This window comes from Monomorium pharaonis, chromosome 2 (assembly GCF_013373865.1).
Source record: "Monomorium pharaonis isolate MP-MQ-018 chromosome 2, ASM1337386v2, whole genome shotgun sequence".
Lineage (NCBI taxonomy): Eukaryota > Metazoa > Arthropoda > Insecta > Hymenoptera > Formicidae > Monomorium > Monomorium pharaonis.
Window position 1 is genome coordinate 20,441,782 of NC_050468.1, and position 13,826 is coordinate 20,455,607.

The 13,826-nt window shown below is 34.5% G+C and overlaps 1 protein-coding gene across 3 annotated transcripts in view; it reads right to left on the reverse strand.

Annotated features, from left to right (window-relative positions):
• LOC105831289 (trafficking kinesin-binding protein milt) overlaps positions 1–13,826 on the reverse strand; it is a 59,488-nt gene that overhangs the window by 29,870 nt on the left and 15,792 nt on the right. For all 3 annotated transcript variants that reach the window (XM_012671312.2, XM_028194204.1, XM_028194206.2), the window contains one exon: positions 11,974–12,078. Coding sequence is in view for 2 of the 3 variants with exons in the window: in XM_028194204.1 (XP_028050005.1) it covers positions 11,974–12,078 (105 nt within the window). In the remaining variant the exon portion in view is untranslated. The remainder of the gene's footprint in view (positions 1–11,973; positions 12,079–13,826) is intronic.

Here is a 13,826-nt window from a genome sequence, read left to right on the forward strand (position 1 = left end):
ATAAAACTTCACGCGTAAATGAACGGAACGTCGATTATCGCAAACGATATACCGCTATTAATATTAAAATGCTAATCGTTATCGTCACATCTCATTGCGCAATAATTTATGAGAGGTTAAAAAATGCGGGAGGAAAACAAAATTGACGATCGTTCAGGCCGACGGCGTAACTTAAATACGAAAATGGGATATTCGTGCGCGGAGAAAATTTATTCTCTACGCGGCAGAAGTGTGCCTGTGAACGATCGACGTGTAGTTCAACAACACTGTGGCATAGTTCAACACACTCTAAAGGTAGTTTCTGTACTAATGTAGTCCGACCATACATTCTCGACTGGCAGACCTGAACGAGTATTTATACATAGTTAAAGTGGAGCATCGGAAAGAAGTTACAAAAGAATAATTATTACGATAGGCATAATACATGCGGGGACGTGGACAAAGAGCCGTAACATCTGGCGAGCTTTATCGCGCACACACGGAACCCTTGTTAAAATAGACAGATCGCGATCGAACGTGAACGATTGAATTGCCGATATTAACCTGTCGAAAATGAACCGGGTAAACAATGATAACGGCGGGATATCTCGCGATGAAAAAATTATGATCTCCAGAACGCGCGTATTAACGATATGCGCCAAGTAAAAGTTATAAGTGACGGGGCATTTCCCGATACAACATCGTTCAACTTTCCGATATGAGAAACAGCGTGGATAATTGCAATTAAGTATATTGACTATGATAGAAAAAAAAAAAACTGAGTTTGTATAACCGTACAGCGATCTTTTGCGAGTCGAAATTATTGCTCGCAAATGAGCAACGATATTTCGTTTTCGATTTAATCTAATCTGATAAATCAAATATGAATCATATAATTTAAAGGAATTTACGGAGATTTAAAAAACAGAAAAATTTATTGATTATAATCAATCAATTTTGCGTGACACTGATTCTTCGAATGCTTAGAGAATTACGAAAGACTATCAATAAAACGTTATGCTGAGTCAAGTTCAACATGGGATTGTAAAACATTAATAAAATATTTTAAAATTAGTTGATGCCATGTAAATGTAAAGGAATATAAACATTGATAAGTATTTATATAGGATGAGATAATTAAATTGAGACACTTGGAAATAACTTAGCAAAAAAATATCTTAGAAAAAGAAAGTTCTTTCACATGATAGTTATATGTTTGGAGGGTGGAGACAAATAAAATCAATAACCAAAACAAACTTTAATTACAGTATAAAGATCGTTATCTTTTTAAATTAAATTATATGCTTTTTAATAAACACAATACCTCTTCTAGTTATTCTATACTATAAAAGTATATAGTTATAATTATCGAAAATTCAATAATTACAAGATATTTTATACATTTTTCTGACATTTCGTTATTTCGACATATAATATAAAAAATTTCATAAATTACTGACTCCTTGATAAACGTATCTTAATATTTTTATGTACAGAATAATGAGATAAATCAATTGGTAAAGAAAACATGTAGTTGTTTTAAAAAAAAATATGTAATTAAATATTGTAAAGCACATAAATTTTTTTCAAAAACAATTTTGTGTTTTCTTTACACAAACTAAATTATTTTATTGTTCTATTTGCTAGATATTTTATATTGAAACTTGTCAAGCAATGTACAAAATATCTCGCAAACTGGTGACCTCCATCTTAATACTCGCATATACAGAACAATTGGAGAAATTATATTATATTACAAAAATCGTGTAATTCTATTTTTAAAAATCATGATTTTTCTAAAAAATAACAATGATTTTAATAATTATATCTTAAAAAAACGATTCTTTTGAAAAATTATTTTACTATTATTTGTATTGAGATTAAAGTTAACTTTGAAGGTTTGAAACTTCAAATTTCATCGAACTTCAAATATTTAAAGCTGTCAAAAATAAAATTTGTACCGTTTCCATCCATATAATTCGTCTGTGAAACATTTTTTTTTTCCTGAAAATGTTTTCTTTTTAAGATGTGCTTCAATTTAAAGTGCTCAAGTGCTTCAATTTAAATGTCCCAGTCTGTAAATAAAATTGTAATTTAGGAATAACGGGTACTTTTTGGTACGAGTACTCCTTCTTTGAACTACAACATCGATACGCAATACCGCTTTCCTGTGCACGTGACAACAGTGATAATGTACTACTCAAATGTAAATACGCAGCTCCTTCGGCTGACGATTGTTGGCGCAATCAAGTAGCGCGTGCTTCGATCGATTTAACGTTGTATCTCGAAGAAAAAAAAAGTATGTACGATTCGTTTTTTCACTCTATTCTTCTTACATTATTCATTTTTCAAATAGTACAATTATTTCAATCTTAACATAATATTAATTTTCAAAACATATTCGTGTAAGCTGATACATTTTGATAGAAATTATATTCGATTTTTTCACTCGATTTGATTTACATTACGTTTATCAAATGACACGATTGTTTCAATCTTAACCAATTTCGATTTTCAGAACACTGATAGAAAAACGTATTTGCGACTGTAAGTGCATAGTAAAATAATCATAGCCGGAAATATTATTTTTATAGTAATTATTACTACAATATTAGTAATAATAACCATATGCTATATTTTGAAGTTGTATAATTTATAGTACAATTTTTTCATAGTTCGCATGACTATAAGTACATGGTTATTATTACTAATTTACTGTACAATTACTATAAAAACAATATGCCTGACTGTAATTATTTTATACTATTATATAGTATGTAATTATAGTCGCAAATGTCATATATTTTTCAATCAGTGAACAGATGTTTATATCTATGGATTGACATTCGAAATAAAAATCTAAAAATAATTATAAAAACAAAAGCTGACAATATTTCGTTACATTTATGAATTCAGATTGAATCGGAAAGATCTGATAAAAATCGACCGGGCACCCGGAGCACCGAACGCGAACGGTATCGACATTAATCGCAACGTGCAACGTTAATTGCGCATTGCAAGAAGAGTGGCGAGAGAAGAAGAAAAATAATTTCTTGCGTAACGGTAAGAATACTTAATTTTTCGCCGTGGTCGCTGATGCGAGCGGAATCCTATCTAACGTCTAACGGCCGCTTTACGCGAGCGGATCAATTGCGGATTCTATTAATAACGCCACCGTCGTTTTTGGAAAGAGGAAAAATAAAAATCGAAGTCGAAACCGCGTTTCCGAGGCGGGTCGCATCGCGGCTCTCCGCGCACGAATTCGGCGCAGCTCCGTCGGAAGGAGCGCGCGGGGGTTGCACGGGAGGGAGGGAGAAAAAGGGTGGAGTTAGGTTCTCATCCCCCGAGATTTTCAAGGCCGCGCGCCGCGGGAAAGACGGGACGGAAATAGTGTTTACTTGCGCGGGGAACTGCATCGCGCGCGAGTGTCCGAGTGAAAGGGCGCGTCACCTTCCCTTCCCCCCTCCCCCCTTTTTCGTATTTTCGGACGCAAAGGTCATTATCCCGCAATCAGCGACTCGTCCCTTGGAAATCGTAACGCGTGCGTCCAGAAAACTGGATGCGATTGAAATATCTTTATGAAGAATACAACGATCCCCCAGTCTTCTTGCACGAAAATGAGAGAGTCGCGCTCTGAAACGATTATTTTCGATAATCGCGATATCCGATTCGATATTGAGATGCGATTGTCGCGAAAAAGAAGAGAAAAAAAAGCGCGTGGGAAAGTGTGACACCCACAGTTAATTCTTCATAAAAGCCTCGTCAGTTGCACTGCAAAACTTTAACGAACGTTAATATAAAACAGACTATGAACTGTTACACGAAACAGATAATTAATTCGCACGTGGAAACGATATTCATCCTCCTTATTTTTTTTTTCTTGCGCATTACGCAAACGGACTTTGCCGACACATTTTTTTACATTTTTTCGTGTCGCTTATCGCCAACGTAACGGGTCGAAAAGAGATAATCCGTTTTCGAAGCACGTACGTATATACGGGTTGCTACGCGGGAGAGAAGTGCGCGCGGGTTCGATCCATTCACGACCAACTTCCTGCTGCTTCCTAACCTAGGTAGCGTAACCGGGTAGTCGATTGAGCTTTAAGCTCCAGCTCCGCCGGAGGAACCGGCTGTCACTCGCGCCGAGATACTCCGTTGGCGATGTCAACGGTACCCGAGTGCCGGGCAAAGGTCGCGCGATTTATCGCGCTCGCGAGAGAGAGAGAAAGAGAGAGAAAGAGAGAGAGAGAGAAATCTCGCAGAATCCGGACGTACGGGCGGCGGCAGCGGTGACGGTGACGACGATTATAACTGGCCGAGCTTTCGGTCCTGGCGCATGCTCGACGTACCGTGGACCGAGGACGGAGGAAACGGAACTCTCGGGCGGGTACTCTTCGTTCGTCCTCACGGGAGAATTTAAAAAGCTCGCGCAACCGCCGCGCGCTTTTAACCAAGCTCCGCTCCGCGAACGACGGGCGTGAACGCGTGGCGCGCGAGCGCCGGGCGACGAGGCGTACGACGCGAACGTCGCGGCTGCACGAGCGTGACTGATCCGTGAGCCGCGCGGCCCGCGCGCCGCGCCGACCGGCGAGCGTGTACGTTTTGAAGTTGGCCGCGCCACGTGATTGGCAGGACGGCTTCTGTCCCGCGCGGGTGCGTTGAACGCGTTCGCCGCGCGAAGGGATCCGCTCCGCGAGCGAGCGAGGAGAGCTCCGACAACGTGCGAGCGATCAGCTCGATACCGACGGTCATCGATGAACTGGACGATAAGATTCGCGGACGTCACGTATACGGGACACTAAACGTCGATAATAAAAATATCCATGTTAACACTTTGCGATTCTACGCCGAGACTTCAAGACTTGACACTTGACATGCGCGTATTACGTAACACTTCAAACGCTCGAATCTACGCGCAGAAAAATATTTATTCTACTGCCGCGAAAAGCAATTACTCAAATTAGTTTTTTCCTTATAAGTAACGGTTATCTTTAATAAAGTACATTTTCTTGATAATAGTTTAGAAATATACTTATCGCGAACTTTAGAAAAAAGTCATAATTATATACTTGAAAAAAGGATTTATGCTTTCTCGAAGAATATCGTAAAAATAAATCGAAGTCAAAGTAATAAGTAAATCAAATATTTATTTTTACTTAATATTCTTAATTGAAATATTATGTTATTAGGATTCAGAATACATTTTAAAAATACATTTTAATTACTAATGACAAACTTAGACTTAGCAGATATATAAATTTATGAATTATTTAAAATAAGTGATAATTGTTTAATTCAAGTACACATTTTTGTGTGTACACAGAAATTATTTTAAGAAAAAATTTATTTAAATGATAAGTATATTTTAAGACTATTCATCAAAGAGATATTGCAGATAACCGTTATTAAAGAAAAAAAGTAAAAAAAATGTGAAATTGTTTTTCTTATAAAAATTAATTTTTTTGTATGTATATACTATAAACATTCGATATTTTAAAAATTAAGCGTTTACAGAAAAATGCAGTGCAAAATGACACTTATTATTTCTTAATTTATTCGCATATCGATCTAATAATCTACATAATATAAAAATTAAATATATAAATATAGTCACAAATTTATGATATAAAATTCTGGAAAGCATTTGAGAAAGTTTAATATCTCTAGAGCGCAACATAATCAAAATCAATCAACAGAAAAACTATGTCCCGAAAATTCTCTGGAATGTATTGAAAGCAAGTATGAGTAAATGTCTGCGCAATGCAGGGAAAACGGTGACCTGACGTGACGGCGGAAGAATTAGATCAAGGATATTGTGTCGTTCGTGGTGACTATTTCGCAGTATATCATCTTTAAATTCTTGAAAGGCTTCACAACACCCTGAAAATTTTCATATTTTTTTGTAAAAATATGTATATTATCTAAATATATTTAGAAATATATAATAAATGTATTTTATATAGAGAGAATATTTTTCGCAATAAAATCTTTACAATATCTCTCTCTACAAATTACGCTTAGACAATCACTTGTTCGTGATTCACTAATACTATCACGCGAGCGATAGTATTAATGACCGCTTAGACAGGTGACCGCCTAGACGTAATTTCCGATTGACCAGCTTTAAGTCTTTATATCTCAAAAACTAATTCTTGAAATAACAATCTACAAATAATATTTTGATCCCCGAACTTCAAAACATCCTGTATATAATATATAATATATAATATTTTACCTGTATATAATATATTTTACATATATAGATATTGTATATATATAGATATATATGTAGATATTCTTATAATTACATAACAATTTTAGATACTTTGTATACTTAGACTATTTAAAGATATCTTAACTGATATTGTCTTGGTACTCCGGCCTTAAAAATAATAGTCACGTACTGCACGATTGTTATTTACAACTGTGTAAAATAACTGTTACGTAAAACATTGTAGTCAAGATTGATTCATGTTTCGTGATAGGAAATAATCCCTTGATATTTCGAGATAATTGTGGCTTGATACTTCGTGGCTTGCAAGGAATGTGAATCGCTTTGTCAAATTGTCTGATCGGCAAAGGTAAACAAGCGAATATGAAGCGCAGGTGGGGCGTCCGACATTTTCAGGATAACTGTAGTACATCAGGATGTACGCGAAAGCATCTGGAAGATATTTCTTGAGAAAGCAATGCTCTTTGCAGGATGATCTAGCGAATAGTTGCAATTCCTGAGGTGCAAAATAGCATTCACGTCCTTACTCGTGAGATATCGTTTCTCCATTTGTAGTATATGGATTAGTGAAAGCTTTATTTTATATCTAAATATTTCACGCGAAATTTTTCCGAATAAATCTTGCAATATATTTGCGTCAACAATTTGTAGAATTTTTAGATTAAGTTTTCTGTAGTAATATTATTTATAACACAAAAATTTGCGATAGTTAATATGTAATTCAACATAATACAACCAATGATTTATATAATATAAAATCACATGATTATCTGTGAATGAAATACAAAAGTCTTCTCGTGTCAAAAATAAAACGTGGAAGCGGAAGATTGTTATCCTTGAGATAATTATATTTCTATTAAATAATTCAGAGTATTGTAAGACGGCCATTTCGTCTTCCGATGCGATGAAGATATCCACCGCTTCCATAATTAAAGAACTCGAAATTGATTTTCTCCTATTACTGGAAAAATGCTATGTAAATGCTGCAAAATATTTTCACGGTTAAGGCGCAAATAATCGAATAAAATCGTTAACCGTAGCAAACGTTTTCTATCTTCGATGCCGTGGCATCGTGAAGTTCGTTTGATTTCCTTGTTTCTTCAACCGATGAGAAAAGCGGCGTCTCGAATCGGCCGGAGAGACAACAGGATAGCAGAGACGATTGAATAGCGCAATTAAACGACATACTTGCGAACACTTTCTACGTCGGGTGCGATGAAAGGTTGAATGGAGAAATCACGAGCGACAACAGAAAACAAGAATGAGGGAATCGCCGTGAGAACCGAAAAAGATGGAGCTTCGTATCGTTCTTTCTGGTCCGGTGAAACTTCGCCGTTTTGCACGGTTCAAGGAAGAGGTGAAGAGAGACACGAAGTGTATGCAAAATAAAAACACGAGAAAAGTAGAACGGTTAGAGGATCATACGTGTTACAGATAACAATGCGATCTCGGGCGCGTCACATCTCCCGTTACTGTGGGAGGATTCTCATTATTACTTCTTGGACGCAATAGCACGGAAAACGGTGATTAGTTGTGCAAATCGACAAACGGGACAGCCTCCGGTAATAACATATCCAAGTTCAATATAGGAATAAGAGAGGAAGATAGGAACAAGAAGTTTCAATCCGTCAATGAAGATGTGTAAAAAGAATATTCCTCGTAACAAGACGCGGATGTTATGAATAAATTATTACTTTCAGGGTAGGTAGCTCTGAAAGTTAATATTAAAGTTAATAATAGAGTATATATGCATAGTTAATAATTTCTTAATTATATTTATGTATGATATATATTGTATTTGTTATTAAATGATTATAGAATTATTGAAATTTGTCGAGATCAAATAAAGTACGTTTTATTCGACATTCTTATATAAATAATGTTACACATTATAATTAACGCATAATTAACTCTCTTCTTGAACATGTGGGTTTACGGCACAAAAAAATAATTGCTAATAACTTTAAAGAAGCCTGTCTGTTTTCCTCTCAAAAAAAGTAGATGGTAGGAGAAGCTTGGATCCCAGAGTCATTATGAAAAACAAATGCAGCGCTGAATGTCGAGCACGTACTTAGTCTCAAACAAACGTGTCAGACCTACATGTGACTTTCTATAAATAACAATTTTGCTAATTATTAATGGAAAACGTTTTAGTCATCAAAGCTTATGAAAGATTTTAACAAATCTTAACAAGTCTTTCTTATTTAATTATTAAAAAGTGGAAAATCGGACGTTGTTTACTTCAAAGTTTATTAAAAATAAAATATTTAATAAACGATATTTATAAAAATAACAATACAACTTTCAACAGTAACAGATGACTTGTCACGTCAGACATGACAGATGCACGTATTCAGGTTATAAATATTAAAAAAACGTGTTCAAAAAAGTTCAAGAGTTAATAAAAAAGAGAAATAGATTTATAAAATTGTAGATTAACCTTTATTAATTTTAATAAAAGTTAATCTACAATTTTATAAATCTATTTCTCTTTTTTATTAACTCTTTAATGTGTGCTCTTTACCTCCTGTTTGTTGCTTTTTATTCCTATTACTTTTTTGTCTTCTCGCACAATATTTTATCGAAATTGGCAAGATAAAAATTAATGAATTACGTAAAAGATAAGAAACATGTAACAAGAAACGATTACTGATAAAATAGTACACGAAGAGGCAAAAAGGTAATAGGCAAAAAACAAGAAACATAAAGTAAAGAGCATATTGTAGATTAGCTTTAAAAGCTTAGAAAAATTAATAAAAGATTATTGCACAAACATAATTATTCCGCGATTATTTCTTTTAATTATATAGGATGATTCCTAAGTAAGATAAAAATTGAAGAAAATATTCCTTGGCTCATTTAAGGAAGAAAAAATCCTTTTAACAAACGTCCTAAACTATTTTGTTTTCAAAATACAGGATATAGATCTAAAAATGCTTCATTGATATTGAAAAATAGTTCTTAATATCATATACACCAAACTTAAATAAAATATCTCTAAGTATTTTCTAAATTTTCAAATTTGTTATTTTGACCAACTTTAACTCCCTGTATTTTGAAAAGAAAGCGTTTTAGGGTATACATTTATAGGATTTTTTTTCTTAAAAGAAGCTAAAAAAATGAGCTTTTAATATATTTTACGGAATTTAAGAAATCTAACATATAATTGGCTTCAAACATGTTCCATCTTTCCGTTTTTATATTAATTGTTATATTATTACTTCCCTAACAATTATTTTAAGTAGATCGCGCGGTTAAACGTACGTAAATAAAATACATTCACAAGTGTAATTATCTTTACGAAGCATACAACATTGAGATTCATTAATTATACGAGAGAATAAACACTTCACTATAAATTCTATAACACTATGTATTCTCTTACTTTGTTCGTGTGCTTTTACGTGCCTAATTAATATTGTGTTTTTTCACGCGATTCTAGAATTCGAAATTACGATAGCAAATGTATGTTCATCGATGATATTTGGTAAATATATACGTGGAGCAAGTGAGATGGAGCTCGGTGATGAATAATAGAGATAGAGAGAAAAATAGAGAGAAGAAGAAACTTCCGTGTACCAATTACTAAATAGACTGGTACATCTTTTAGATGTGATTCTCATCCATATTTGTCGATAGTCATAAGAACAACCTGTCTACGCGTAAATATCTTCCGCGAGAATCTAAAATCTTCCCATACAAGTTAAATTTATCTTTTACCTGCATTTTCAAAGATTTAGACTTTACGTTACAATATATCCTGCTCTTGCTGTATAAAGAATAAAACTAATTTTTTTTTTAAATATATTAACCTCAAGTTATTAAGTTCATTATAAACTTAAACAGCTTAGCTATTATTGAGTAATATATTACTGAGTATATACTCAGTAACGTCTATACGTATATTTATCATAATTAGTATCTCTGTAAGAGGTAATATGCAAATTGCACGAGACTTAAGAAGACATTATTGTTTCAAAGACTAGGACAAATGTTTTCTATGTAATTATTTTAAGCTTTGTGCACATAATATATACTTTATTTATAATTAAAAATTATTGCAAGTAAAAATAATGAAAATTATAGTAGACGTATAGTTAGTACGTGTATAAAAATATGTGTGCGAACAAGCATTGTTCTTATAAAATGTAGATATTCTGTAATCAGAAATAAAAAAATATATAAGATTATTAATTTCCGGATTTTCGGTTATCATTAGAATTAATATTATAAAAAACAAATTAATCTTAATAATTTATATGTGTAAAGATTGTAATTGCATTTATAAAGCCGTCACAATTGAAAATCAAACAATTGTGTGTGTGTGTGTGTGTGTGTGTGTGTGTGTGTGTGTGTGTGTGTGTGTGTGTGTGTGTGCGCGCGCGCGCGCGCGCGCGCGCGTTTTTGACATAAAATGAATAATTAACATATTCTAATTTTACTAGTTCTAATAATAACCGAACAGCTGTAGATTAATAATCCTATTCACTATTGTGTTTTAGATTTTACTATGAACCTAGATTTTATGAGAGCCGTAGAACAATTCATGCTTAGCCACAAATTTTTATAACAAATTTCATTATTTTTACTTACAAAAATTTTTAATTATAGATAAAATATGTATTATTTGTATATAAAATTTCAAATAAAAAAAATTTCACATAACAATAACCCTTTTTCTAGTTCTTGAAATGATACTGCCCCTTCATTAAGACATGCAATATTTAAATGGAATTACACTACGTGAAACGAGGTGATGGACATTCAGGCACATAATCGCGCCCGATCTTGGGAATCACACGGGGAAAAATGAACACGCGTGACACAAAAGTCTAACCGTTGCCATTAAATCTCGAATATCACGTTTTACAGCGTACGATACGATCGTGTCGGATCTTTTACGCGGTATCTAGAGCACGTAAATGAAAATAAACACGTTGCTTCTCGGGACTACGGAAAATCGGTAATCAACGACACGCGAGATAGCATCGTCGGCGAGGACACGTAGGTACCTCGCGAATTGTCGCGCATCGAAACAAACGATATCATTTCTCGCTCGTGCGAGAAAATCGTGTCGAGCTTTCTTACCCTCCTTTCCTCGTCGTCCGAAATAATCCTCTGTAGAATTATTTCGTCACACCGTAGTCCCTCGGTATTACAATAATCAACGACGTTCGTCTAGGTACATAAATTCTATAATAATCCGCCGTTTTTCCATCTCGTTTAGCGGGATGGATTTCCATGCGTCTCGCACGTGTCTCCGTGTGCATTTTCAATGCATCGCGAATGGAATTGCCACTCGTGCGAACAAACGACGAACTGCCTTTGCGCCGAGCATTCATTCACTGAGCGGCTTTGATTAGATTTATTTCGCTCGTGTGCCATTAACATCACGTTTCCCGACATTTACGATTGAATCTTACTTCCATTTCCGTTTTTTTGTACTCCCCGCGTTTCTTCGTTCCCGTTGCCATTATGCTTTAATTGCAGTAATGAGACAGCGCTATTAGGCGTTAATCATAATTGTGTGTGTTAAACGCATCAATCAGAACTTTACTCAACAAGATAATTTTTTTTACATGCCCACGGGCTTTTTCACCGAGGTGTTAAAAAGATTGATCTTGCATTCTTACGCGGTGAAATATTCGCAAATCATTTCCGGCCTCTCCGCTTCACTCAAGCTATTTGTCCGGCTTATTCGCCGCGCTATGAACTACCATAGAATTTAACATCGATAAGGAATAATTGGATATTGTACTCACTAAAGTAGTTAAGAGTCTCCCGGATTTGGTCCGGCGATAATTTCAAATCGACGTCCTCCGATTTGAGGGCAGGCGCCGGGATGAACCAATCGGCGTTCTCGTATCCTGAAAATACAATACGGAACAATCTTTTTAAAATCCTTATGTTAATGTCACGTGCGCACATCATCATCATCATCATTATCATAATCTTCATCATCATTATCATCATCATTATCATGGACGATTGCCGCACGGTCCGAATTCCGCGCGAATCTAGATTACCCGCTACCTACTGAAACGGAGATTGCAAAAATGTGTTAGGCGCCTCGGTCTGCAAATTACGATAGTGTACACTACATATACTCGGGGCAACGTATTAACGTGCTAATTAATGCGGTAATCATATCCGTTCCGAGTAACAAAAAGCGAATGCATGGTGCGCGCTAAATGTACTGTTGCTAATTGGCCGCAACCCCATCGGGGACGCGCCTTCCTCAGAGGCTTCGCTTTATTGACGGGCCACCGTGGCCGCCAAATTGATCGTTCATCATCTGTGGCACGTGCCACATTATTGCTCTCATTCGGTTCAACGTACTCGGGGAAGAGATCACGCACAAGTTTCCTTACAATGTTTTTTTATACTTTCACACTTCTCATGCTCTCTTTCTTTGTAACATGCGACCGTACCTGAAGTTTATTGTTTACCTACTTCCGATATTGTTAACGATTCTTTCTCATTTTTACGTCTATACACGGAGGAGAGAATTGTTTCATGAAATTTGCTCTGAAAAATCGTAGGGCAGTCGTAGGGCAATATTGTATTTCGAAGAATTAATAATACATGGTCATCTCTGATTTATTAATATTTACTACACGTATCTTATATTTTGACACAATAAAATATATAATAGTTATCGTAAAATTTAAAAAATGTTATATAGTGTATAATTTTCTACTGTCTCCAATAAAATAAAAATAGATAATCTAATCATATATAATATTTTATACGTATAAATTTTGCAATACAGCGTATTCTCAATCTGATTTAGCTCATGATAATTTTACCATACATGATAAATTGATCGCCGCGCTATTTATAAATAGACAATACATAACACATTTATCAATAAAAGAAATAGCGTAAGACAGGAAACTCAGAGACTTGAATTACAAAAATAACTATTAAAATACGAATTTCTCAAAAGATAATATATAATCTACATCTAAGTATATAACAATATAAAGATAAATTTTGTATATCGTTATATATAAAAAAAACCGTTCTCTTAGTATGTTTTATAATGCTGTAATTTTTATTAAGTAGTTTATAAAGTGTCTTTTCTATATTTCAAAAATCACTACGTGTAGAATTTTGCAGTAAAATATAACGAAAAGTTCCGAGTCACATGTTTTTATGGTCCCCGTTTCGAATGACGATTTGCAATTTCTTAATGTAACTCTCTTGTATTAGGTACTTCAGGGCTCCGTAAAATGTCATTTGCGAAATACGGTTCTACTAGAAAGTTACTGAACGGGCTTCTTCGCTTAATTAGGGACGCAGGAAATTCGATCGGGCGCACGTTGTGGTCTTCTCTTCTACTCATATTGATTTTTAACATCCTACTTTCTTGATCAAAGGTGAGCCATTACATTAAAAGTTTACAATCATCGATAAAGCTACGTCAATGTTTATCTCCTCAGCGGGAATTATACTTATAATGCTTAACGTCTGCATATTTTTGTTGTCAACTTAATCAACGCCGACACGATTTTATCTGGCACCTAAGATAGATTCGTCGAGATTATTATAATATCAATACACTTATTGGCGATTATATTGTATTGTCATCGATAAATTTTGAATATAATAT